This window comes from Panthera pardus, unplaced genomic scaffold, assembly GCF_024362965.1.
Source record: "Panthera pardus isolate Hobbes unplaced genomic scaffold, ASM2436296v1 HiC_scaffold_6, whole genome shotgun sequence".
Taxonomy (NCBI): Eukaryota; Metazoa; Chordata; class Mammalia; order Carnivora; family Felidae; genus Panthera; species Panthera pardus.
This window is the reverse complement of record NW_026526991.1, coordinates 119,552,198-119,580,195: the sequence shown is the minus strand read 5'-3', so window position 1 is coordinate 119,580,195 and position 27,998 is coordinate 119,552,198. Positions and strand designations below refer to the sequence as shown.

Below are 27,998 nucleotides of genomic sequence, written 5' to 3'. Positions count from 1 at the left end.
GGTTTATTGACAGGAAAGACAAGGTTCCAGTTATAAAATCTAAAAGAAGCACAAGGTCCTTCCTAAGCCTGCAGGGTAAGCACGGAAAACGATGAGTTTTCCCACTATGGAGGAGAATGAAGCACCATACCTGGCGAATAGATGAGTCCTCATCAAAAGAAAAGTGACTCGACCGAGAGTCAGAGACGATTCATCGGGATTTACCACAGACCCAGTGAACCCTCTGAGGCTAGCCAGCCTTCCCTCCAACTGCACGCTCACCAAACAAACCTTGGATTATTCCCTCACTTACCCGCATACCAGGATGGAATTTTCCAGTGTCTGCAAAGTTACATCTGTCACCATAAAGTGGCATTTTGGTCAACTTAATGTGCGTGTGAACAGTGACCTGAAAACTGAGCAAACAGCTCTTCAAAGCCAAAAACACGGACGGGGACCCCACAGTGAGCCCCACTCTGTGCGATCCCAGGACGTGACGCTGGCCCGGTCCGTGACGGCACTAAAAACCCACCTTGTACGTTCCTTTGATAACAGCTATGGCATCGGCCAACTGCTGATTGTAGCATTTTCTTATGATGTCCTCATTCTGCAAACCAAAAAATAAATACAATGAGCACCATAATGTAGCTTCAAATATAGCTCTCACACCTACTAAGGGACTCCATATAAAACCATCGTTCAGATCATCACAAATCTTGTGAACACTTCAATTTGCAACCATTTCTCCTACACTAAAGCTATTACACTGCGGTCAATTTTTACTTACACTTAACCAAAGGCAATAGAGAGCTCACATGGATAAAATAAATACAGATCATCTGAACACGTTCTTTCGCTTCACATATCTTTTTAGTGTCTTCCTGGAACTGCTTTTAAAAGTAATAAAATCTACTTATGATTCATATCTTGTCCCGGTCCTTATACCTTTTGAATAGGATATGCGCATAAAAAGAAATCTAGAGCCACTAATCCATCAACCGGAGTGATTTTCTGATTAATCAAATCACTTGACCACTGTTTTGGATAACAATGAAAGATAGTACATTAAAAAAAAACTCACAAATCTTGATTTTGATGTCAATTCTGATTCCAGCATGGAGTGCAAACAACGATTAGGTTTTAGAGTCAGACAGAATTGGATTTCAGTATCATTGTGCCACTTTCAATCTGTCTGACCTGAAGCAGGTTACCTGACCTTGGCATCTCGGTTTCCTTATCTGTAGATTAGGGGTGATCAGGTTTCATTTAAGCATTGACTTAAGGAGGAAACACATTTAAAAGGCTTAGTGTCGGGCGCCTCACTGGCTCAGTCGGTTGAGCGTCCGACTTCAGCTCGGGTCATGATCTCGTGCTTCATGGGTTCCAGCCCCGCGTCCGGCTCTGTGCTGACAGCTCAGGGCCTGGAACCTGCTTTGGACTCTGTGTTTCCCTCTCTCTGCCCGTCCCCCACTCGTGTTCTGTCTCTGTCTCTCAAAAATGAGTAAACATTAAAAAAAAAATTTAAAAGGCTTAGTGTGGCTCTTAGAATGGTGAGATGAGATTTTTGTTTTATAGCTGAGAAGTAACAGTACATGTTCTTTTTTTTTTTTTTTTTTTTGAGATAGAGAGCAGGGGTGGAGGCCAGGGGGGAAGGAGGAGAGACGGAACCTCTCAAACAGGCTCCATGTGTGGAGCCCAACATGGGGCTCGATCCCAAAACCCTGAGATCACGACCCAAGCCGAAATCAAGAGTCGGATGCTCAACTGACTGAGCCAGCCACTCAGGCGCCCCCCCATACCTGTTCTTAATGACAGATACGTACGCTAACCTGACCAAAGATTTTAGAAAATTCCTTGAAACAGCAGAATTTTCAAGCCTTTGGCTCCTACAGAGATAATAAGCACAAATAAGGATATAAAATTGTGCTTAAGAGTCAGATCTCAAGCATCAAACTGGCTGGCTGGGAACATAAACCCTGATGTTTTGTTTTAACCGGTGGCCTTGAGCAAGTGAATTAAACTTTCTGGGCCTCAGTTTCCTCATCTGTGAAAGAAGGATAATAATAATTGCACCTACTTTATGAGGTGAGTGTGAGAATTAAATTAATTTGTGTACAGAGCACTCACAAAGTTTCTGGCACAAAGTAAAGCTACTATTTGTATTATCTACTCTATGAGACACAACGTAGGCAAATAAAATCGCCCTCATGAGTTGCTAAATTCAAACCTGCAGTAGGTATCTACCTAAGCAGGTGATCAAGCCATATAAAACAAAGGAAATGAGAGAGTTTGTACCTCTTGATAGTGTTTTTCGATTGTTAGGATCCTGTCATGCAGAGCAGTGAACAGGTTGAAAGACTCCTCTTTAAGACGGTCCTCAAACTTCAGCTGAAGCAATTCTCTGAGGAACCCAAAATCCACCTGAAGAGATCTAATGACCTAAAAATGGAAAAAACCTACATTATTGTAGAGAGTAAGGGCGCTCTGTGTAAAGGTTCTAGCACATTGCCTGGTTCCGGGCACAGAGAAGCAAATTTTGCCACTGCAAGGTAAGCCTCTTTGGCAAACTAATTATTTTAGGCTGACTATTTTTAAGAAACTGCAAACACAGGAGAAGCTCTGAAAACTGAGTATAAGCTTCCCTTTTATAAGAGACATTTACATTTATAAGGGAAATCACCACTTGTAAGGGTGTCTCTTTAGCTGTACCAGCAAGAGGGGCATGACGCAAAATCTTTAGAGACCATTTTTTTTAAAGTTTATTTATTTATTTTTGAGAGAGAGAGAGAGAGAGAGAGGGAGAGAGCACACGTGAGCAGGGGAAGGGTAGAGAGAGAGGGAGAGAGAGAATCCCAAGCAGGCTCTGTGCTGTCAGCACATAGCCCAAAATGTGGGACTTGATCTCATGAACCATGATATCACGACCCGAGCCAAGATCATGGGGGATGCTTAACCGACTGAGCCACCCAGACTCCCCTAGAAAGTCTTATGTTGACTTAACTCTGCATAACTACCATACCCTTGTTTATTGAGCTTTTCCTGGTAACCTCCCATAACTGTGCCCTACCTCCCCCAACATCTTCTTTTGTGTTTAGTTGAAGGTGGTATTTAAGGTGACGGCTTCCGCCATTTCAGCGTTACTCAGTTTTTCTGGGTCTCTCCCATATATGCAGGGGGTGTACGTGTCACAAAATTGTTTGATTTTCTCCTGTTAATCTGTCAAACATCAATCTGATTCTTAGACCAGCCAGATGAATATTGAAGGGTCAATAAAAATTTCTCCTCCCCAACATGAGCATATGGTCTGGAATGTGGTCAGGGGCTTGTCCTGCCTTTTAAGAATACCTCTGAAATATGGTGCATATTGGAGAACTCCAGTTAACTTGCTAAATTAACATATGCTAATGGAGTAAGGGAGAGAAGGTTCCTGGTGGTTTCTTCCTAAATGGAACAAAATACCTGGGTTATTAACAACAACCCTTTATCACACCTCAAAAAGTATCATCCAAGATATGGATTTTAAATCAGAAAAGATAGGAAAAAATTCATATTTGTTGTGAATTTACTAGCCAAACATTTAAATATATAACTAGCATGGTGACTAAGAATCATTTCTGATCGTCATCAAAACATACAATGTGTTTTTGTGAAGATATAATGGCCAAAAAGCTCCCGAATTTGGTGAAAGATAGACTCGAGATGCTGAACAAACTTCATGCAGGATAAATACATATGAACCACACCTAGGTACATAACAATTCAACTGCTGAAAACCACAGGTAAAAAGAAAATCTTTTTTTAGGGGCACCTGGGTGGCTTAGTCATCGGTTGAGTGCCCAAATCTTGATTTTGGCTCAGGTCATATCCCAGGGTCATGGGATTGAGTCCCACATCAGTATGGAGCCTGCTTAAGACTCTCTCTCTCTCTCTCTTTCTCATTCCCTCTCTTCTTCTGCCCCTCTCCCCTCCCCTCATGTGTACACTCTGTCCCTCTCTCTCTCTCTCTAAAGGTAAAAAAAAAACAAAAAACACTTTTTTTTTTTTCTTAAGTAAACTCTATGCCCTATCATGACCTTGAGATCAAGAGTGGCATACTTTACCAACAGAGCCAGCCAGGCGCCTCAAAAAGAAAATCTTGAAAGCAGTCAGAAAAGAAAACGAGTATATACAGGGGAATAACTTTTGAAATGATTGATGTTTTCTTATTAGAAAGCATGGAAGTCAGAGGCGCAATGTTACAGCAAAAAGTAAAAAAGAACATATCAGTCAAAAATGCTATAATCAATGTAACATTTTAAATAAAGAAAACTATGAGAATTCATTGCCCAAGACAAGAATTGCTAAAGAAATTCCTTCAGGCTAAAAAGAAATATTACAGGCTGGAAACTTAGACTTTCAGGAAAGAGTGAAGAGCATTGGAAATAGTAAATATCCAAGCAAATATAAAAGACTAGTTTTACCTCTTATTAGTTTAATATATATAGGAATGTTTAAAGAGATTTTTTTTAATGTTCATTCATTTTTGAGAGAGAGACAGAGTATGAGTGGGGAGGGGCAGAGAGAGAGGGAGACACAGAACTTGAAGCGGGCTCCAGGCTCTGAGCTGTCTGCACAGAGCCCGATGCGGGGCTCAAGCTCACGAGCTGTGGGATCACGACCTGAGCCAAAGTCAGACGCTTAACTAACTGACTGAGCCACCCAGGAGCCCTTAGGTTGGATTTTTAAAACCTGCTATATATAATTTGTAAAAGACGTACTAAGGCACAACACAGAAATGAGGTCAGTGTAAGAATGAGAAAGATTTATCAGGCAAACACTATATCAAAGAATGTTGATATAGGTATATTAGTATTGAAGAGAATGGTAAAAATATAGATAGATATAGATATAGATTCACATACATATAGATTCATATACATATATACATACACGTATACACATACATATATATTCACATACATATATGTTCATAGACATATATATACACATACACATATACACATACATGTATATACGCTCTCAACTCTTAACAAGTGCAGCTTATCTCTAATTTCCCATATCCAGGGCACAATGACAAAGACCGACCTCACACGAACACAAGTTGCAAATAAACACCAAATGATTTGTCTCACAACGAGTTTTTACTGACAACAAAGGACTGAAGTTAAAAATCAACAACATAAGAATAACTAAAAAGCATACTTGGAAAATGTTAGAGTATTTCAATCTAATACCGATAAATATTAATAGCAATAACTAATAAAAATAATTAGTATTATGAATACCAATAAAAATACTATATTTCAGAATTTGTGGACTGAAAGTAAAAAAGTACTTTATGGGAAATATAAGACTGTAAATGCTTATCAAAGAAAAGAGGAGGCCTCAAAAACAATGATCTATAGGCTTTGGTAGCTGATAACCCAATATCCATTACACTGGTTCTTCCTTTCTGAGAGGACCAGGACTTTTTGGAACAGAAATATGTCTAGTTAAAATGCTCTCTTCTCTAGGGGCGCTTGGGTGGCTCAGTCGGTTAAGCGTCCGACTTCGGCTCAGGTCATGAGCTCATAGTCAGTGGGTTCGGGCCCCACGTCAGGCTCTGTGCTGACAGCTCAGAACCTGGAACCTGCTTCGGATTCTGTCTCCCTCTCTCTCTGCCCCTCCCCTGCATCTCAAAAATAAATAAACATTAAAAAAAAATGTTCACTTCTCTAGAACCCCGTCCAGTTAAAGGGGTCAAGGGATACAGTTAAGGCCAACGATGAACAAGCGGGGGTTTTCTATGGGGTTTTCTGCTTTCCTCACATGGCTGCCGCCCCCTTTACTTCTCTCCTCTTTTCCTTCCTCCATGAACAGCAAATGGAGACTGGAAGTGAAACAGCCATCTTGCTACTATGAGGCCAGAAATACGAAAGCAAAACCATGCACTAATAATGGAGATTTGAAAAAATAAAACAAGGCTGGTATATAGATAACAACAGAGAGCTACTGCCCCAACTATGGATTATCTAACTCTGACTGACCTATGGGATTAAGGCACGATAGTTGCAGTTTCTTTTTTTTTATTTTTCATTAAAAAATTTTTTTTTAATGTCTTATTTATTTTGGGGAGACAGAGAGACAGAGTGCAAGCAGGGGAGGGGCAGAGAGAGAGGGAGACACAGAATCTGAAGCAGGCTCCAGGCTCCGAGCGGTGAGCACAGAGCCTGACGCAGGGCTCGAACCCACAGAAGGACCACGAGATCATGACCCAAGCTGAAGTCAGATGCCTAACCGACTGAGCCACCCAGGTGCCTCTTAAAGTTTTTTTTTTTAATGTTTTATTTATTTTGGGGAGACAGAGGGACAGAGTGTAAGCAGGGGAGCCACGATAGTTGCATTTTCTAAAAATAGAATGATATGCCATCCTAACTGACACTGAGATCCAACTCGAGAAATTAGACAAAGGAAAACTGAGCGAACCCAAAACAGCAGCAAAAATTAAATAATAAAGATAAGAAATTTATGTACTAGAAATGAAGATATGATGGAGAGGATTAATAAATCTACAAGTTGAGTCTCTGAAAAAATTAATGAAATAGATAAAACTGCCAAGATTCATCTAGGGAAAAACGAGTGTGCGGACAAAATTATAGTTTTTTAAAATATATAACTACAGATACAATAAAGATTTAAGAATAATAAGAGAAGACAGTAATTTAAAAATTTGCCGTTCTGAATACTTTGGTAGAAAAACATGTCAAAACTGACCCAAGAAGATTTAAGAAAACCTTAATATATCCATAACAAAATCAAAATAGCAATGAAAGTAGGCACATTCAGTTTTACAAGTGACTTCTAACAAATAAAGAAACAGGTAATTCCAACCTCATGTCAATTATTCCAGAGAAAAGAGTCAGGAACATCTCACAGCTCATTTTATAAAGGTACTAAGACCCTGGTGCCAAGACTGAACAATAGTGTAAGAAGAAAAGAAAATTACAGGATAATCTCTTAGGAACATAAATGAAAACAATCATTGGTAAAATGATAGCAAATGATGCAGAAAGCAGAAAGAATTATTATGGTCCAGCTGGGTTCATTCTGGGTTTACTATTAAAAAATCAGTTTTCCTCAACATCACTCATCATCAGTGAAATACAAATCAAAACCATGGTGAGATACCACCTGACACCTGTCAGAATGGCCAACATGAACAACTCAGGCCACAACAGATATTGGCGAGGATGCGGAGAAAGAGGCTCTCTTTTGCATTGTTGGTGGCAATGCAAGCTGGGGCAGCCACTCTGGAAAACAGTATGGAGGTTCCTCAAAAAACTAAAAATAGAACTGTTCTATGGTCCAGCAATTGCACTACTAGGTATTTATCCAAGGGATGCAGGTGTGCTGTTTTGAAGGGGCACCTGCACCCCAATATTTATAGCAGCACTATTGACAATAGCCAAAGTATGGAAAGAGCTCAAATGTCCATTGACAGGTAAATGGATAAAGAAGATGTACACACACACACACACACACACACACACACACACAGGAATATTACTCGGTAATCAAAAAGAATGAAATCTTGCGATTTGCAATTACGTGGAGGGAACTGGAGGGTATTATGTTAAGCGAAATTAGAGAAAGACAAATATCATATGACTTCACTCATATGAGGAATTTAAGATACAAAGCAGATGAACATAGGGGAAGGAAGCTAAAATAATATAAAAACAGGGAGTGGGAGAAAACATAAGAGACTCTTAAATACAGAGAAGAAACAGAGGGTTGCTGGAGGGGTTGCGGGAGGGGGAATGGTCTAAATGGGTAAGGAGCATTAAGGAATCTACTCCTGAAATCATTGTTGCACCATGTGCTAACTAACTTGGATGTAAATTAAACAATAAACAAATTAAAAAAAGAAGATTACGGGAATAAAAAAAGAAATCAGTTTTCACCACATCATCACGTAAAGGAGAAAAGCCATATGATTCAGTGGATCCATGAAAAGCATTCAAATCCAGTCATTCATGATATTTTTTAAAATGCCTCTTATTAATTAAAAATAGAGGAAACTCTCTTAATCTGATTTAAGCATATTGTGTCAGAATTTGGTTCAGTTATATCTTAGAACTCCAAATAACAGAAGCGTCAATGAGAAATTATTTCTCTTTCACTGGAAATTGATGTGGGCAATCAGTGGTGAAAATGACACAAGTCCCTCCCATTCTATCACTCCGCTGCATGCAGTGCCTCAAAATCACGGTACAAACGTTAGCACCCCTGTTCTAGGCACAGAAATAAGGAAAAGAAGGAAAGGAAGGGAAGGAAAGTGGGAAGGAGGAAGGAAGGGAGGGAGGGAGAAGAGGTGGAGGGAGGAGTGAAGTACAAAATGCACAAAATGAGTGCACATGAACTGTTCACTAAGGAAGGTTCCCCAAAGTTGCCACATAATATTTCCACCTAATTCTACTGACCAGAAGTCAGTCATTCGGACGCGCCAAACTGCACAGGAAATGAAGTTATAAAACCGTTCTGAAGGCATTAGGAAAGACAATAAATTAGCAAGTATGTAAGAAAATAACTTTCAAAAGTTATGAGTTGGGGTGTAAATTGGTACAATCTCCGTGTAGGGCAATTTGGCAATATCCTTCAAAGTGACTAATGGATACATCCTCTGACTCAGAAATTCCACTTTTAAATTTATGCCACAAATTTGCTGGCTTATGAGTATGTACAGAATTATTCATCGCAGTAGAAGATTTAAGATGACCAAAACGTCCATTAATAGAGGGATAGTTAAATAAATGATGCACATTTTATGATATGATGTACTTTTGAAATAGGCAAGGAAACTATGTATCAATATGGAATGATTTTCAAGTTATATTGTTGAGTGAAAAAACAGAAACAAGGACACAAGAGTATTTATAGTTGTATGCTATCCCGTGTGACAGTTTTATTGATTAGGGACCTTAATAACTCTTGATATCCGATGTGTATGAAATGTGCTGTTTCTTAACAATCAAGAAAGATCCAGAGGAAATATGATGGAATGTCAAGATTCGACAAAGCTGTATGATGGGTAACCCAAGTTATTCATTGTAGTATTCGCCACATTTTTCTACACACCAAAAGTATTTTACAATTTTTAAAAGGTATCATAAATAGTCTACGGCCATACCAGCCTGAACACGCACGATCTCGTCTGATCTCGGAAGGTATCATAAATAGAAAATGTTCACAGATGTCAAAAGAATTTCAAGGAGAGTAACAACACACTTCGCAAAACATATATGCGCATGATGTAAATACAAGCAGTAGTGTATACAAATTATTTAAAAAAATACAGCTCTCATCCAATTCAGCTTGTAAAAGATGCTAATATTTAAAATTTTTTACTCATTTCCATTCTGTGAAGGAAAGAGACATAAAGGTAAACAACACCTAAAATAATCTCAGAAGTTTCTAAATAAATCCAGCTTTACCTGAACTAGCTTCTCTGTAGATGAACTCAACTCTTTCAACGGCAAAATTTCATTGGAATCTGTTTGAGTAGCATGGTCTGTGCTGAAAAAGCCAATCTTCAAATCATCGGAAATTTTAAGTCTGGAAAAAATAAACGGAGATTAAAAGTGCTTTATAGAATAGATATTTCCTTTAACATGTGTGTTATTCCACATCTTTTTGTGTAAATCATGTTATATATATTTTTAAAGTCTACCTAGTTTGAGAGAGAGAGAGCGAGCATGTGTGGGGCAGGGCAAAGAGACAGGGAGAGAAAGAATCTCAAAGAGGTTCCGCACTGTCAGCATAGAGCCTGATGGGGCCTCGAACCCACGAACCGTGAGATCATGACCTGAGCCAAAATCAAGATTTGGATGCTTAACCGACTCAGCCACCCAGGTGCCCCAAATCATATTATATTTTAAAGATTCAAAGGGACCTGTGGGGTGAGGAAAGTTCTGAATTAGCTGCTCATGCTTTGGGGTTTTCACCAGGACTCTGCTGGATTATCAGATTCCTTGCACTGGGCATATTGCTCTACTGGTACTCATCTTAATTCCATTCTCTGAGTTATGATCAATTTGAGCCTCCTTTTAATATCCTATCTACCGTTTTACCTGTGCTACTGCTTAAACCCATTATAAATTATACACAGGCATACAAGCAAAAATACTTTGAGACAGGGGTTCTTGAAATGTGGCCCGAGGACACCTGGAGTTCCAGGACACCCTTCCAGGGAGTCCACAAGGTCAAAATTATTTTCATAATAGTATTAAGATTTTTTTTTTTTTTTAAGAGAGAAAGAGTGCACAAGCAGGGGAGAGGGAGAGGGAGAGAGAATCTTGAGCAGGCTCCATGCTCTGGCAGGACTGGATTCCACACGGGGCTGGATTCCACGACCATGGATGGGATCATGACCTGAGCCGAAATCAAGCCAGACGCTCGACCAAATGAGCCACCCTGGCACCCCGATAGCATTAAAATTTTATTTTCCTTTTCCACCATCACGCTCTCCCAAGCGTTCAGTGGAGTTTTCCAGAAGCTACAGGTTATGTGAGCATAAGACATGAATGTAGAAGCAGATATGAGAATTCAGCTACCCCACGAAGCCGGGCACTGAAAAGGTTTGCAAAAATGTAAAGCAATGACACTATACTCATTAAAGTTCTTGTTTTCAAAAATCAAGTTCATTTTTCTTTAAACTGTGTTATTTACTTTTTTTTATTTTATTAAAAAAAATTTTTTTTTAACGTTTTATTTATTTTTGAGACAGAGAGAGACAGAGCATGAACGGGGGAGGGGCAGAGAGAGAGGGAGACACAGAATCCGAAGCAGGCTCCAGGCTCTGAGCCATCAGCCCAGAGCCCGACGCGGGGCTCGAACTCACGGACCGCGAGATCATGACCTGAGCCGAAGTCGGACGCCCAACCGACTGAGCCACCCAGGCTCCCCTGTGTTATTTACTTTAACATAGAATTGGTTTACCATTATTTTCAATGAATTAATATATGTATATTCTTCACTTCTCCTTGTAAAATTCTAATACGGTTACCATGAATAATAGGCATCAACTAAAGCTCTTTGAGGTCCCCAGGAACGATCACAGTTCCCAGAACCAAACAATTTGAGGATTCTTCTTTGGGATCATGACACCACCATACTGTATTTGATTTTCAGACTCCGTTTCTTGAGAAATCTGAGTAGGCAAGGAGTTTAAGTATTTGTAAACTCTTCCTACCGACCTTGAATGATGGCTATCGTAAACAGTAAAAAGAAAGCCAATTTTCTGGATTCACTCCGTCAATGTGATCAAACTTACCACAACTACCAGCTTCTAAAATGTCAGCTCAACAAAGAAAGCCACGAAAGCCCAAGGAGAATCACCAGACTTTTCAGGGCAGACCCCGAAGAAGACAGAGTGCTTCTATCTTCCGTTGTCTGCTGACCAGCTGATCCTGCTGGGAGCACCCTCCTGCAACCCTTTCCCTCCTTATTTGCTGGCAGAGTCTCACATGTATCTCCCACAGAAATCAGGGCTGGGTGATCATATTTCCACTGTCGAGGGTAACTCTTGTCTTGTCTCCATCACAGAGATCCCATTCTTCTGGACAGATGTTTTAGGGGAGGGTGTGGAACTTGCTTCTGGCAAGAATGACCCGAGGAAAGATATGTTGGGGGCTTGTGGGAAAGCTTTTTACACTCTGACACCGACAGGGCACCAGGGGAGAGTTTTCCTCTGTGACCGAACACTGCCTTGCGTGGAAGCGATGCCAAGAAGTGCCACGGCCATCTGGTGACCACAAGTGGGGCCAGTCAGAGGGCAAAGCTCGTACATGAATGGTGAGCTGTTAAAAAAAAACAAGTAATTTTCGCTGATGACTTTGTTTAGCCATTGAATCAACTAGCTCTAAAGCCCGCCATACCTCTGGTCTTCCTGCATCATATAATAAACGCACCAATTGTTGAGAGTTTCTGTTAATCGTGGCTGAACGCTTCCTGGTATTCTAGCTATGTGATATGATGTAAATTACCTAACTTTCTGGGCCTTAATTTCTTCTTATGAAAAAAAAATAGTGCCTATTTCATACAGTTATTGTCAGGATTAGTGTGTTAATACCCAGAAGCACTTTGAATGATGCATGTCACATAGTAAGCCCTTAAGAAATGTTAACTGCTGGGGCTCCTGGGTGACTCAGTGGGTTAAGTATCCGACTTTGGCTGAGGTCATGATCTCACGGTTCGTGAGTTCGAGCCTCGCACGGGGCTCCGTGTTGCTAGCTCGGAGCTTGCTTCAGATGCTGTGTCTCCCTCTCTCTCTGACCCTCCCCTGCTCACACTCTGTCTCTCTCTCAAAAATTAATAAACATTGGGGCGCCTGGGTGGCTCAGTCGGCTAAGCGGCCGACTTCGGCTCAGGTCATGATCTCGCGGTCCGTGAGTTCGAGCCCCGCGTCGGGCTCTGTGCTGACCGCTCAGAGCCTGTTTCAGATTCTGTGCCTTCCTCTCTCTGACCCTCCCCCGCTCATGCTCTGTCTCTCCCTGTCTCAAAAATAAATAAAACGTTGAAAAAAAAAATTAAAAAAAAAAAAAAAATTAATAAACATTAAAAAAAAAAAGTTCACTTTTTTTCAAAATGTTCACTGCTATTGGTGTGGTGATGGCAATTGTTACTATCATTATTATGGTCTGAAGTATCATTTTTTCATCACGTTTGGAAAAAACCATTGTAGTCTAGTACTATTCAACCAAGAAAGGTGAAATTTAAATTCATAAATTTTTAAGCACTTAATATAATGATTTTCAACTACTCCCACTAAATTTTCAACTCATCTTCTGCACACTCATCAATATCAGACTGATGACAAATCTCATCAGTAGTGTTATCCAGATGGGGAGGGAGCACCGGTAATGTTGTACACCTCAGTTCCAATTAATATTTTCAGTGTTTTTCCACAGAAAATTGTATTTTAGATTTGGCCTAATTTCATTTTAGGAGTCTGTATCTTTTTCGCACTAACACAGTACTATTGGAAGAGGCCATCTCCTTGGTCCCTGAGTGTCCCTGTACATTCTTTCTGCGTATGCCAAGAATGCAAAATCCTGACCACTCTTTCCGCAGGCCATTCCTCAGAGTTGAGTTTGCAGTGAGCAATCTTGAAGGATGAGGTAATGCCTTTCCTCTGCCACGAAGCAGGCTGATACTGTTTACTATAAAGAGTGGCGAGCTCAGGGATCCCCTCCTTTAATGCAACACGCTGTGTATATAGGTATCTGTGACGGGTCTTCAGTGTTAGCCTCATGGCACTGCAGGGGCATGGCAAATCATCGGAAATAAGCATGAAAGTCTGGACAGTGCTTTTGCAATGATGATAAAGTCCTTTGTCTTTGACCCAGGAGTCTTGTGTCTTCTGCTGACAGCCATGAAACAAGCAAACTTGTTAGCTTATAAGTAGGGTAAGATCTCAAACACTACAGAGTCCTTGACAGGTACCTGACCCATAAATCCTCTCAATAAATGCTTCTTGTATTGAATTTTTTATATTTATTTTATTTTTAAAAAGTTTTTTATTTAAGTAATCTCTACACCCAACATGGGGCTCAAACTCATGACCCTGAGATCAAGAGGTGCATGTTCTTCTGACTGAACCAGCCACACACCTCTGTATCGAATTTTTTTATGACTAAGATATAGCAATTAACTAAAAAGATCACCAATATTTAAAGCTTTGTCTACCTGACATTTACAACCATTTTTGAAAATAATTTGTGAAAACCACCAAGTTGTAATTATTATGTTAAAATTCAGTATATTTATGTATATACTGTATATTTATGTATAAATTCAGTATATTATGTTAAAATTCAGTATATTTATGTATAAATTCAGTATATTATGTTAAAATTCGGTATACTACACTATAGAAATGGATGAATGTTATTATCTATGATAAGAATTTTTTTAATGTTTATTTTTGAGAGAGAGAGACACACAAGAGCATGAGCGGGGGAGGGGCAGAGAGAGAGGGAGACACAGAATTCCAAGCAGGCTCCAGGCTCCGAGCTGTCAGCACAGAGCCCGAAGGGGGGGCGGGGGGGGGGGGCGGCTCGAATTCACGAACCGTGAGATCGTGATCAGAGCCAAAGTCCGATACTTAACTTACTGAGCCACCCAGGTGCCCCTGAAATCTTTTAAAACATGATATAAAAACAAAATCATTTTACTTCTAAGTAAGCATCCCATAAAATATAGATAATAAATGTTTCCTAAAATTACTACAGGCCTCCAAATTTCTCTCTTTCTAACCTATCATTCCCATTATCCCTAGAGGTATTTTACGAAAACCTTGGTTGTTTCACTATCCTGCTATAAAAGACTTTGACAGTCTTCCCTTGTCAAAGAGAATTAAATACAGTCTTCTTATTCTGACCCTCAAAATATGGGTGCAAACTACTTGTCTGAGCTTCACACATTTAACAAAGCATAACTGAGTACCTACTTTTTGCTGGACCCTGTTTTGGGCACCAAAGATAATAGGAGTGGACAAGGCAAAGTCTTTGTTCTCACGGAACTTACATTCTAAAGGGAAAGACAACCAGTAAACAAGTGAACAAAAATATGTTATATATTCTGAGGCAGCGATTAACTCATCTCTCATTGCATATACACTATGTACCATGGTCACCTATTAAATGTTCTCAAAATACATCTGTACCTTGGTAGTACCCATAGCCTAAGATACAGTCTCCCCACAGTTTCACCTATTGAAACCATATGTAGTCACTATCTTTTCCAGCTTCCTTTTCCTTCCATTCCCTTCCCTCGCAAGAGTGGAGGAATCAACATCGTGGTCAATGACAAGAGTCAATTTCCCCATGAGAAAGGTTGGAAGCCATGCAGGGGAAAAGGCCAGTAGGCCCAGTAGCCAAGAATGTAGGGTAGTGTGAGAAACAGGAACAGCATCGCAGAGCCAGAATGATCGGGAGACTTGGGTACATTAATGTAATGGATGTAAAAAAGAATGGTGAAACTAGGGAACCAGCATTTGGCAACCCCCGCAGAGGCGACTCATTAAGGTGGGAGTCATCAGTGACAGGTAAGGCTGGTCAGCGGAATTTTGATTAAGAGAATTTTTCTTAATCAAAATTTAAGAAATTGTTTCAAAAACTTAAAAATAGAACTACCTTATGTACTAGCAATCCCACTTCTGGGTATATATCCAAAGGAAATGAGGTCATTATCTCAGTATCTACACCCCACGTTCACGAAACATTATTCAAAATAGCCAAGAGATGGAAACAACCTAAGTGCCGATTAATGGATAAGTGGATAAAGAAAATATAATGTTTATATACGATGGAATATTATTCCACCATAAAAAAGGGTAACTCTTCCATTTGTGTGACAGCATAGATGAACACTGAGGCCATTATACTACGTAAAATAAGATAGACAGAGGAAGACAAATACTGTATGATCTCACTTATATGTGGAATCTAAAAGAGCCAAACTCACAGAAACAGAGAAAGGAATGGTGGTTGCAGAGGCTGAAGGGTGGGGAAATGGAGAGATGTTAGTCGAACTCCCGATTTTAAGAGAAATAAATCCTGGGATCTAATGTACAGCATAGTGATTACAATCAACAGTACTGTATTGTATATTTGAAAGTTGCTAAGACAGTGAATATTAAATGTCCTCACACACACACACACAAGTAATTATGTGAGGTGATGGATGTTTTAACTAACTTTATTGCAGTAACCACTTTATAATACATACGTATACCAAATCATCACATTATACATCTTAAACGTACATAATGTCAAGTGTCAAATATATCTCAGTGAAGCAAGGGGGGGGAAGGAGATTTTGTAATACCTACTCACAAAATAAAATTTTTCTAATGCTTATTTATTTATTTATTTAGAGAGAGCACGTACACATGGGGGAGGGCCAGAGAGCGAGGGAGAGAGAGAATCCCAAGCAGGCTGTGTTCCGTCCCAGTAGAGTCCAACACGGGGCTCAGTCTCACAAATTTTGAGATCATAACTTGAGCCGAAATCAAGAGCGGGACGCCTAACTGGCTGAGCCAATATATAATAATTTAATTACAAAGGAAATAATAATAATTTATTACAAAGGAAAGAATGGTAAATTTATGATACAGAACCCTGGCAAACACCAACCCAACAAGGTCAAAGTTAAAGCCCCAATGGGGAAACAGACTGAATGACATTTGCCCACTGAAGTTGATGCCCTGGAAAGAGCATATCTCCATTTCTGGGGCATTCCTGCCAAGAATGCATAACCTGAGTCTGGTTACAAGAAAACATCAGATAGAGCTGGTCATCCTACAAAATCTGAAGTCAATACTTTTTAAAAGTGTCAAGGACATAAACGCCAGGGAGAGGCTAAGGAACTCTTCCACACTGAATGTGCCTGAAAGGCCAGGATAGCTAAACACAACACATACGTAGACAGGATCTTGAACAAAAAAGGAAAAAGTTATTGTTAGTACACTGGCACAACTTGAAGGGGCTCGTTGTAGTGCTGGGCTAACGTCGGCTTCCTGATTTTGAGAGCTGTGTGCTAGTTATATAGGAGAATATCCATTTTAGGAAAATCGTACCGTAATACCTAGCAGTGGTGGGCACCAATTCTAGAGTTACTCTCAAAATGTTTGAAAAAGACTAACAATAATGAGTGTATGAGTTTTTATATATGTGAATGTGTACAAAGGGAGGGGACAAGGAGGAGGAGGAAGCAGGGAGAGAGAGGAAAAACAAATATGGTAAAATGTTAAGAATTGAAGAATCTCAGTGAAGGGGATATGAAAGATCTTAGTTCTGTTCTGGCGACTTTTCTGTAGATCCAAAGTAATTTCAGACTAATCTTTTTTTTAAAGTAGGTTTCATGTCCAGCATGGAACCCAACGGGGGCGAGGGGGCGGGGGTTTGAACTCATGACCGAGAGATCAAGACCTGAGCTGGGGCACTTGGGTGGCTCAGTCAGTTGAGCGTCCAACTCTTGGTTTCAGTTTAGGTCATGATCTCATGGTTTCGTGTTTTCTAGCCCTGCATCAGGCTCTGTGCTGGCAGCATGGAGCCTGCTTGGGATTCTCTCTGTTCCTTTCTCTCTGCTCCCCTCTAATTTGTGCTGTCTCTGTCTCTCTCAAAATAAATAAATAAACTTATTAAAGAGAGAGAGAGAGAGAGAGAGAGAGAGAGAGACATCAAGACCGGAGCTGAGATCAAGAGTCAGATGTTTAACAGACGGAGCCATCCAGGCGCCCCCAAAGTAAATGATTTTTTACAAGTCATATGCATTCTTCAAGCAAGCTCAAATCTCACCACCTTCAACCAGGAAGAACTGTCAATATTTTAGGCCTTAATGAACCATGAAGTGTGACTTTGGAAGCGACATATACCACATTTGTATATGCTACTTCAACCCATTTCCCAAGTCACAGGTAAGGCTGCCAGTTTTTATGGGAGCCCAGAATAAAAGAATCTCGGCTGTAGTGCAAGCTGCTTTTCCACTTGGATGTTATGATCCAGCACATAAAATGGCTCTCATGAGTGCCTATGACAAACGGGGATGATCTGTGACCCTGTGGCAAGCACCACTAAGAACATCACAGCAGAGACCTCTAGGATTTCAGAGCAAATCTTATGCCTTCTTGTACAGATGACTATTATCCTTTTGAGAAACAGCCCTGGCTTGCTAAGGAGCCTGGAAAAGACTGAATACGTCACCGTGAGTCAGCAGGCCTGAGTTTCCCATGACAAACTGGGTTTGATCTGACCCACCAAACCGTAAAATTGGGCATAGGCAGCTTCAGTCTCATAAGATGGAAGGGACATGTAAGAGTCCAGGCTCAAGGAGAAGGGACGACACTTACAGGGAGCATGTGGCTCGCGCTGCATCGCCTCTTCCCCCTCAGTCCACGGCTACGGCCTCATGGGCAGTTCCGTATCATCAGTTGATTGAGGAAGAAGAACTCAAGCCTGGTTAACAGAGGGTGCTGCCGTCAGAAGGGGGATACCTTTAGTCCCACAGCCCTGCTCAGAGGTGACCGTGAAGGACAGCCATGAGGGAAAATCCTTCCACTGAATAGACTTTCATGCAGTACATTTGGTTGTTTACTTTTTCGGGATGAGAGACAGCCAGGATTGCGTATCTGTATCAATTTATGTTCTGTTGTTCAAGTGTTAAGTGGATAATGGTCAGGAACTTGGTAGGAAGAAGACTGAGAAATTGGTGACAAGAAAGTCTGGGGAAGAGTTCTGTGGATGAACGTTGAAGAACAGGCCCAGGCTATAATGATACTTGTGCCCCATGTGAATGCTCACAAAAGGGAATCTACCGCAGAGAAAGTATCCAGTGATCAAGGAGGCAAAATGACATCCTTTGGGGATAGCAGCTGGTTAGTTTCTGCAACCAACCCAGCGCTCGCTCGATGGCCCTTGAACGAAGTGGCTATGGTGGCAGGGATGGAGTTCAATGACACGGACTTCCCCTTACGGAGGATGGCCTGGCTGCTGCAAGCACTGAGTGCCTACTCAGCCAACAACACACACCAATCCTGAGTTCCTAACATGGCAGCGTTAACCAGGGGGGCGGGTACCAGCTTGATAACGCTGAACCTCTTCCATCATCCTCCCTGGGATAGACATAAACGCATTCTGCACACGGATTTGCATTCCCTGGTCATAATGCATCTGCCAGAACCACCATCCATCACAGAAGGCCTTATCCGCCATCACGACATGGTGCACACAAGCACTTCTATCAGAAGGTACTCGTTTCACAGCAGAAGTGGAGCCATGGGCTCATGCCCATGGAAATGACTGGTCTGATCACATATCCCATCACCCAGTAGTGGCTGGCCTAATGGAAGGGTAAAATAGCTTACTGCAGATTCCATTACGGCATCTGAGACACAAACCCATGGGAGGATGTATTTCTGTCTTACAGGATACAGTATATGCTTTGAATCAGCACGTGGTGCTCTCTTTCCCACAGCCACGGGTCCAGGAACCGAGAGACAGAAGTAAAGTGGCTCCTCTCACTAGGATACCTCGTAACCCACTCCTTAAAGTACTGCTTCCTGTCCCAGCAACTTGACGATCTGCCGGCTTGGAGGTCTTCATTTTCAGGGGGTGATTACTTCCACCCAGAAACACAACAATAATTCCAGCGGGTTAGATGAGATTTAATTGAACGGTTACCTGGCCACTTCGCTATCCTTTTGCCCTTGAACCAAATTGGAGAGAATGGGGTCTGGCTGAAATGGCTGATTCTGATTACAAAGGGGTTAAGGGGGTTGTTGGTACACAATGGAGTCAGGGAAGGCTACGTTTGGAACCCAGGGGATTCTCTGGGGTGCTTTTTAGCATTTCCATGCTGAACGGGAGCAGAATTTGCCACCCCAAAGCATGCCTCTTTGGTATAAGGATTATCTTGAGCGAGTTATTTTTGAGGACCAGCAGGGACAGAAGCTCTGAAAACAGAGCATAAATTGCCCTTTTGTAAGGGACATGTACATTTATGAGGGTTATCTCCATTTGTAAAGGTGTCTCCCAAGCTGTACCAGCAAGAGAAGGAAGACTAAATCTGTAGAAATTTAACAAGGCAAGGACTTAAATCTGCGTAACAACCATACCCTCCTTTACTGTGTTTGCTAGGTAACCTCCCACAACTGGCTCCCTCTTTACCCTCCAACATCTTCTTTTGTCCTTAGGTGGAGATGGTATTTAAAGTGGTAGCTTGGGCCATTTGGGGGGTTACTAAATTTGCTGGGGTATCGTCCATGCATACAGGAGGTATACGTTATTAAACTTCTCTTTGTTTTTCTACTAGTAATCTGTCTTTTCCTACAGGGGTCTCAGCCAAGAACCTGCCTAGAAGGGTAGAGGGGAAAGTTATTTATTTATTTTTTTAAGATTTTAAATAATCTCTACATCCAACATGGGGCTCAAACTCACAAACCTGAGATCAAGAGTCACAGACTCCACTGATTGAGCCAGCCAGGCACCCTGGGAAAGTTATTTTTTCAGAACTCAGGACCTTCAGGAATGAAGATGTGGATCTCCCAGCTGGGTGAAGAACCTCAGCCTGCCTACATCTTCCCCCAAGTCTCTCGGCCACTCGCCACCACTCTCACAAGTTTCTCTGCCACCAGCCATGCTCTCTCCCAAAAGGTCCGAACATCCGCTTTGGACCGGGACGGGGTGGAAGTGTGGGTCTTCTAAATTCTTAGTTCCTTTCTTTTTTACTCTCCCTCTGCCCTTGGGATCACAGCTCCATTCTTCGATTGCTGTGAGGATACTGCTTAAAGTCTTCTTTTGCCAACGTTACTGCCTTTTTTGTGGGAAATAAGCCCCATCAAAGGAGGGACATGGAGACTCAGGCACAGCGAGGCGAGGCTTTAGTCAACATTCTTGCAAGAGCGGGTGTCTGACAGACAGGCAGTTACAGCAGGCAATTTATCTCCTAGCGTGCAAGTTCCTCCCCTGACTCCCCATTGGCTGAGTACTACAGACGTTACAGCCTTACCCAGCACCCCCCGCCCCACGCCCATGTAAGCCCCAAAGTACATTCCTTGAGGAGCCACAGAGACTTCAGTTCTTTGGTGCATGCTCATTGCAAAGCCCACAAAAATAAGCCTGCAAGATGGAGAGGGAAGAAGAACCAAGGAGGTGAAGTGTCTAGGGGTTTGGGACTCCATTTGGGGGTGGGGGGTTCGTACATCTTTTCCAATAGGTTGTAAATCTATTGTTAACTAGACAGCACGGCTTTTATTTGGTATTTCGGAAAATGAATCCTCTCACTTCTCGTACTTTTACTAGTTAAAATACTTAAAATTTAATAAGGAACGGGAAATATTCCCCCATTCAAATACTGGCAAGGTTTCTCCCTCTTGTCTAGATCCCGAGTCCTACAGTGATATAATAAATACGAACAATGACTTAACTTGTTTATATTCTACGATGCTGCACATTTCACAGACCTCAATGCTTCATCCTCCAGTCTAGAAATGCAATCTTCTACCCTCCCTGGTGCCAAGTAGCTCTTTTTTATTATTCGACTTCATTTTTCATTAAGCTTGAACATGTATGTTCTTTCTTTTCCATTTTAAGCAAAAAATCTTTTGTGGACAGTAGGTTTATGGAATGTGGGTAGTTATTATGCATATATAATGTTACATGTCAATTACATGCCAATGACGCTGGTAAAAATAAGTTAAAAGTATTTTTAAAACACCTCCAATACATATATTTTCAGGATATGATTTACATATTTGGCATAACGTTTTCAGTTATTCCTTCTGGTGCTATAATGTTATAATACTACAATACGATGCTTTAAAATCAAGTCCAAAAATTCTATAGATACCTCCTACAGAGCATCTAAAAATTATATTAAGCACTATGTATTGAGTGCTTAACTTGTCCCGTGTGGTTGTTAAGATATATGCATTAACACGCACATTTTCCCTTCAGGTTATCCTCCCAATAATTTCATAAGAGAGATACTGACTTTCTTGTTTTGAAGATGTAGAAACCAGGATTTGAAGAGAGGAAATAACTCCTCTAGAATCATAAGCCTGAAGTGACAGATTCCAATTCTCCATCCCTAGTGGGAACAGGCTCACGGCTCCAAGGTCTCTCGAGTCTTAAATTTTTGTATAATCGACTCAGAAAGATCTGGCTCATTCAGGATCTAAGTGAAACATGACGGTTCATTCTTCAGTTTCCCATCACATTCCAAATGTCTCTAATTTTAAATGGCAGCCCCCGTGCCTAGAATGGAAACCCACATCACAACAAATTAGCTAAGTGGTTCCTACACAGTCCTTATTTATAGTCTCAGCAATTCAACTTCTGAATAATGGCTTGGTTGTTGTGCATAAAATACAATCTTGGAAAGATGACGATTGTGTTTTTTTAATAAACTAGATACAAAATTAACATGTAAATTTATTATAGAAAACAGACCCATGAATATTTATTAATAGAATGCAATGATACTTCTCACTGAATCCCAGAATAGACTACCCTAACAAATGCTCATTAATGAATTAGTCGAAGAAGATGACATTCGGCATGCTAAACTTTCACCGTGGCGTACTGTTCAATTTGAAATAAGAAAAACATTGCTTCCCTCTTTCTTTCCTCCAAGAATACACAACTATGATGTAGCCCAGGCTCAAAGAGACTTCTCTCGGTTATGCCCACTTCCTAGGTGATCTCACCAAGTCCTCCAGCCTCTCTGTCTCTGTGCTAATTACTCCCAAATTGATGTAGCCAGCCTGGACCTCTCTTCTGGACATCAGACTTGAAGAGAAGCAGAATATGGTACCTCAAAGTATGCCTCTTTGGCACGAGGATTATTGTGAGTCAATTATTCTGAGAACTGCAGACACAAGAGAAGCTCTGAAAACAAAGCAGAAGTTCTCCTGTAAATTTACATTTATAAAGAATATATCATATTCTTTATGTATATTTATATTACATATATTACATAATATATTTTATAAATTTACATTTACAAATATTGCCATTTGGAAGTGTCTTCCTCTCCAGACCAGGAAGAAAAGGATGAGTAAATCACAGGAGAAGCTTACCAATGAGAAGGCGCCAATTTAAATCTGCATAACAGCCATGCTTTTGTTTACTGTGCTTTTCCTGACAATCTCCCTTAACTCACTCTTCCCCTCTACCCAACCTCCATCTTTTGTGTTTAGGTGATGGTATTTAAGGTGCTGGCTGGGCCATTTGGAGGAGTTACTCAGTTTTCCTGGGTATCTCTCGTGTATGTATACAAGAGGCATACACCCTATTAAACTTCTGTTTGTTTGTTTTTTCCTGTTAATCTATCTTTTATTATGGGGTTGGTCTCATCTGAGAACACAGAAAGGTAAAGGCAAAATGATTTTCCTCCCCATACCACCTAACTGGTCTACCCGTTTCTGCCCTTATCTTCATTATAAGCTATTATCAAAACAGCAGCCAGAGTAATCCAGTTGAAAGATTAATCATATGAAATTGTTCCTCTGTTCCAATCCCCACCCCACCCCCACCCCGCCATGGCTTCCCATCTTTGACAGTGTGATTTATAAGAAATATATATTTTGGTCTTCATCCAAGGTTCCGGCCTCAAAGCTCCCAAGACCCTTGGAATTTCTTGAATGACAAGGGCAATAGGATCATCTTTTGTTATATTTGGTCTTTTGTCCTCAGTTCCTGAAATAGCTTCAATGTGGAAAAAGGTCAACTGTGTGTCTTTTGTAATTCATAACAAACTCCTTTGAACCACACCTTAGTTGATGTTCCTAAGGGGGCTTGTGAAAAGCCCCTAAGGATGGAGGCTGGTTGCAAGGGAAACCAACCACAATTAGAGGGTGGAACCTGTCAGTCCCATGACCAGACCTCTCTCTGAAGGGGCTGGAGGTAGACCCAATCACCAGAAGCCAATGATTTCAATCAATTGGGCCTCTGTAATGAAGCCTCCATAAAAATCTCTGAACTACAAGGCTCAGCGAGCTTCTGGGTTGATGAACAAGAACACAGCCAGGTGCCAGGAGGGTGGCACACTCCAAACTCCATGGGGAGAGAAGTTTCTGTGCTCTGGCCCCTTCAAGACCTCACCCTATGTGTCTCTTTATCTGGTCACGTATGTATTTGTCTCCTTTACTACCCTGAGTTCTAGGAGTGGCTCTAGCAAATTAATTGAACCCACAGAGGGAGTTGGGGGAAGCGCTCACTTAAGGCTGAATGGTCAGAAGCACAGGTAACAACCTGGATTGGCAACTGGCACCTGAAGTGGGGTGGGGGAGAGCAGGCTGGTGGGACTGAGCCCTTGACCTGTGGTGTCTGAGGCCGTCTCTAAGTAGCAGTGTCAGCACTGAGTTAAAGTGTAGGACACTCAGTCAGTGCTGACATTTGGAGAATTGCTTGGCGGTGCTGAAAATCACATCTGATACCTTACTGAAAGTCAAAGCTGAGGTCCTTCTGATGATCCAGGTCCCGCACCACCATCTGGCACTGTCCCCCTTACCTCTGACCTCCTCTCCACTGCGCTCCCCTCTCTCTGCTGCAGGCACACAGGGGTCCTGGCTGGGCCCCAGACACCCAGCCCCACCCCTTCCGGCTTCCTGTGCTTTGCCCGGAACACTTTGTCCCCTGAGAGATCAGAATGGTCCCCCCACCCCCAGCCTGCATTTCTTCACTCCAGTGTCCTCTCTGAGAAGCTTTCCTTGACCACAGTGTTGATGAGGGAGTGTGGGGCAAGCTGGAGGCAAAGTACAGGCTCACAGCACCCCCGCCCCCGGAGGTGAGACATGTAATTCCTTGGATACTCCAAGCTACCCCAAAACAGGAAAGGACCAAAAAAAAAAAACAAAAAAACAAACAAAAAAAAACAACCCACAAGTGGCTAAACTGTTTACGAGAAAAGGGCAATCAAGGCAATCCCATCAACAGCCTAAAAGTCCAGGAGTCTTAATGTTAATGCTTTGCTAGAGGGAAAACCCACCTTAGCTTGACAACAGCTAGGCCTCCAGTAAGTCTTTAGCATGTGAAATTCTCTTCCGAAACTCCCTCTAGACTTTATCTCCCCCCCTCCACCAAATGGTCACCCCCCACACCTGCAGCACAGCTAGTCCTGCCCACGGGTCCTGTCCCTGCGCTTCGATAAAATCACTTTTTTGCACCAAAGACATCTTCCAAAATTCTTTCTTGGTTGTTGGCTCCGGACCCTACCAACCAAGCCCCCATCACCCTAAAACTTCATCAGTGTCTAAAATTACCATCCGCTTCCCCACTCCATACACTAGCTCCTCTGCTCCCTCCCTGCTATCCCGTCCTCAGGGCTTACAGGCTAACTTATTTATCGTCTAGTTTGCTGGCTCATCATCGGTTTCCTGACTAGAAAGGCGGGGCTCCAGAGGAGGCGGAGGCTGCTGCTTGCCCGCTGCCAACCTGTGCCCTAAACCCAGGATGGCAGACAGCACTCCAGCCTCTTCTACCAGAGCACCAACCCGGTCCCCCTGGCACTCGGGGTGAAGAGGAATTCACGTGGGCATCAGCGGCTCCTTTGTTTGGGCCCCAAGCATGCCCTGGGCACCTGGTACGTCACCTTGTCCGCTGAGCGGGGCCGGTGTGTTTTGTGGGAGAGCCACACGCCACGCAATGCCCAGGCAGGAAGTCATTCCTAGCAGTAAACAAGCCGAACAGGTTAGACACTGTGCCCATGGTGCTTATTACGTGCCACCGGCAATATGTGACTTTCACAACCACCAAAAAAACCTGATTGAACACGCACCCACTTAAGCAGCACCGGCTCACTGTGTCAGTCCCCACCATCGGGCGAGTACGGTGCTCGTCCTTTCTTCTCACTCCGGAGCCTCAGTGTGTGGGACTTGCCTCTAAGCCGCCCACCTGGCACCGTGAGACCCCTGACTTGGAGAATTTTAAGTGGTTGTACACGGTAGCTAACCTAGTGCCGGCCACTTACTGATTTCAGAAAGAAAAATACATTTTCTCAGATACATCAGCTCTATGTTATCCAAACAAAATGTGGCGGGGGGGGGGGGGGGTGGGGGGCAAAGGGTCACAGGAGGGAGGAGACGTAAAGAAAACATCAAGAAATAACTAGAATATTGGCAAACACCTACAGGGTACTATGTATATGTATATGTATGGCACACTTCTAAACACGTTACCCACACGTACCCATTTCATGTTCACTGTGGGCTACGAAGTAGGCGCTGCTCGGCACCACCCCGGCTGCTTTCCCAGCAGGTGACTGAGACAGAGTTTTTAGGTGACTCGCCCAACTCAGGGGCCCTGCAGTGGGTCGCAGGATTTGAACTCCGGCCCTCTGGCTCCAGAACCCGTGCTCTCAGTTTAGTGAATACACTTAAGAAATCAGACCAGCAGGGCCGTGGCCCGGGGCGCGGGCGCGGAGGCGCGGGAAAGGGGCGCGCGGACGAGGGGTGGCGCTGCGGCTCGCGCGGGTCACCTGGGGCTGAACCGGCATTGCTCAAGAGTCGACTCGAGGCTCTCGAGGATCTTCCAGCACTCCTCGGTCTCGGGCGTGTCGCCCTTGCCCGCCATCGGAGCCCGCGGCTCAGCCGGCCGCCTCCCGCGAAGCTGGGGGCTCGGGGGAGTCGGAGTCCGGAACCCCGCGTCCGTTGCCATGGCGACCCCTGGGGGCGGGCGGAGCGCGGGAATGGGCGGCGCCTGCGCGGAGGGGCCCGGGCGGCTGGCACCGCGCGTCTGACTCTGGGCTTCCCGACCCGGCGCCCTGTGCCCCGGGCGCCCACCGCCAGGCCGCCGCAGAAGTGTCCCCGGAAAAGCTGGACCCGTCTAGCCGCCCCTGCAGCATCCCTCCACGCCCCCTCCTCTCCTTGCCGCCCCTTCTCCCGAGCGCCTTTCTTTTCACACGAACACCCCTCCCCACGCGACGTTCGAACGAAAATCGGCGACCCTCGCCTCCGTGGCCGTCCACCCTGCGCCAAAAGGCGCCTTCCCGGCGGACGACAAATAGCCATGCTCGGGACCTAAGGACCCTCGGGCGCCCGGAGCAGTGCCTTAATAAGAAGGAAGAGAGCTGCCTGATGAATTGCCTACACCTGCCACTTGACCACAGACGTAGGCGTTCGTGGACAAAAAATTCTTTGCACACATTCAACAGCCTACATTCCTACTTAGTATGAAGGTCAGAATTCCAGCGTTAGGTTTTAAGCGATGAAGTGTCGTGTGGAATTTATTGTTGCAAAGTGTCTAAAATCGTAAGAGAAACTGCTTAATGGTCACGCTGGTGTTCATCCGTTATTCTAAATTACGTGTTGACAATGGTGATACATCGTTTCTAATGTCATAGTATGTCATTTGCTAGTTTTAGAGCTAAGTAGACTAGATTTCCATTTCAACACATGGGCTACAGGAGAACAATATTTTCTCTCATAATCATGTGAAAACAAAGTAAGTTTGATATTGGCAGCTCAAACTACAAAAAGGAAATTAGGTAGCATTAACACTGCTCTTGTATTTAAAGACAAAGACCGAAGGCCCCAATCCGAAGACGACTAAAAAATTAATCTCAACCAATGCCAACATGATCTTCTGTAAAGTTTTGTTTTCCTTTGAGAAGGTGAAGAGAGAAAGCGTTACTTTTATTTTATGTAGGTTTTAATTTTCAAAATCTAACTTCTAAGTCTCTTGAGGGAAATTTCATCATAATAAAAAAGTATATTAAAAGAGAGAAATGTATAAATCTATAATTATCTTAAGTGATTTTTTTTTATCACAGTGCACATAAAAATTCTAAAAGGTAAAATTAAAAATGTAAATTGGTTAGGGGCACCTTGGGTGTCTCAGTGGGTTAAGCGTCTGACTTCCGCTCAGGTCATGATCTCACGGTTTGTGGGTTCTAGTCCCAATTCCGGCTCTGTGCTGACTGCTCTGAGCTTGGAGCCTGCTTCGGATTCTATGTTTCCCTTTCTCTCTCTCTCTCTCTCTCTCTCTCTCTCTCTCTCTCTCTCTGCCCCTCCCCCTCTCATGCTTTGTCTGGAGCATTGGGTGTTGTATGGAAACCAATTTGTCAATAAATTATATTAAAAAATACTGGGGCGCCTGGGTGGCGCAGTCGGTTAAGCGTCCGACTTCAGCCAGGTCACGATCTCGCGGTCCGTGAGTTCGAGCCCCGCGTCAGGCTCTGGGCTGATGGCTCGGAGCCTGGAGCCTGTTTCCGATTCTGTGTCTCCCTCTCTCTCTGCCCCTCCCCCGTTCATGCTCTGTCTCTCTCTGTCCCAAAAAATAAATAAAAAACGTTGAAAAAAAAATTAAAAAAATAAATAAATAAAACGTATTATCTCAAAGGAAAAAAAAAAAAAACTTAGAAATCTGTTGTTTAAAAAAAAATGTAATCTGGTTAGGACTGGGCTAAGGTGGTGAAAAGACCGTGACAAGCTGTTGGCCGCTTCCGTTAATGCAATTCAAAGTGAGTATTTTGAAACTGAA

The 27,998-nt window shown here is 42.6% G+C and overlaps 1 protein-coding gene across 2 annotated transcripts in view; it reads right to left on the bottom strand.

Annotated features, from left to right (window-relative positions):
* CUNH10orf67 (chromosome unknown C10orf67 homolog) overlaps positions 1 to 26,471 on the bottom strand; it is a 165,367-nt gene extending 138,896 nt beyond the window's left edge. Inside the window, exons 1-4 of one of the 2 annotated variants that reach the window (XM_053895154.1) lie at positions 25,996 to 26,471; positions 9,453 to 9,573; positions 2,275 to 2,418; positions 512 to 586 (exon numbers count right to left, since the gene is read on the bottom strand). In XM_053895154.1, the coding sequence (XP_053751129.1) occupies positions 512 to 586; positions 2,275 to 2,418; positions 9,453 to 9,573; positions 25,996 to 26,174 (519 nt within the window). In that variant the 5' untranslated portion in view covers positions 26,175 to 26,471. The remainder of the gene's footprint in view (positions 1 to 511; positions 587 to 2,274; positions 2,419 to 9,452; positions 9,574 to 25,995) is intronic. The other variant, XM_053895153.1, reaches the window with a different exon arrangement.
* Between the last annotated feature and the right edge of the window lie 1,527 nt (positions 26,472 to 27,998).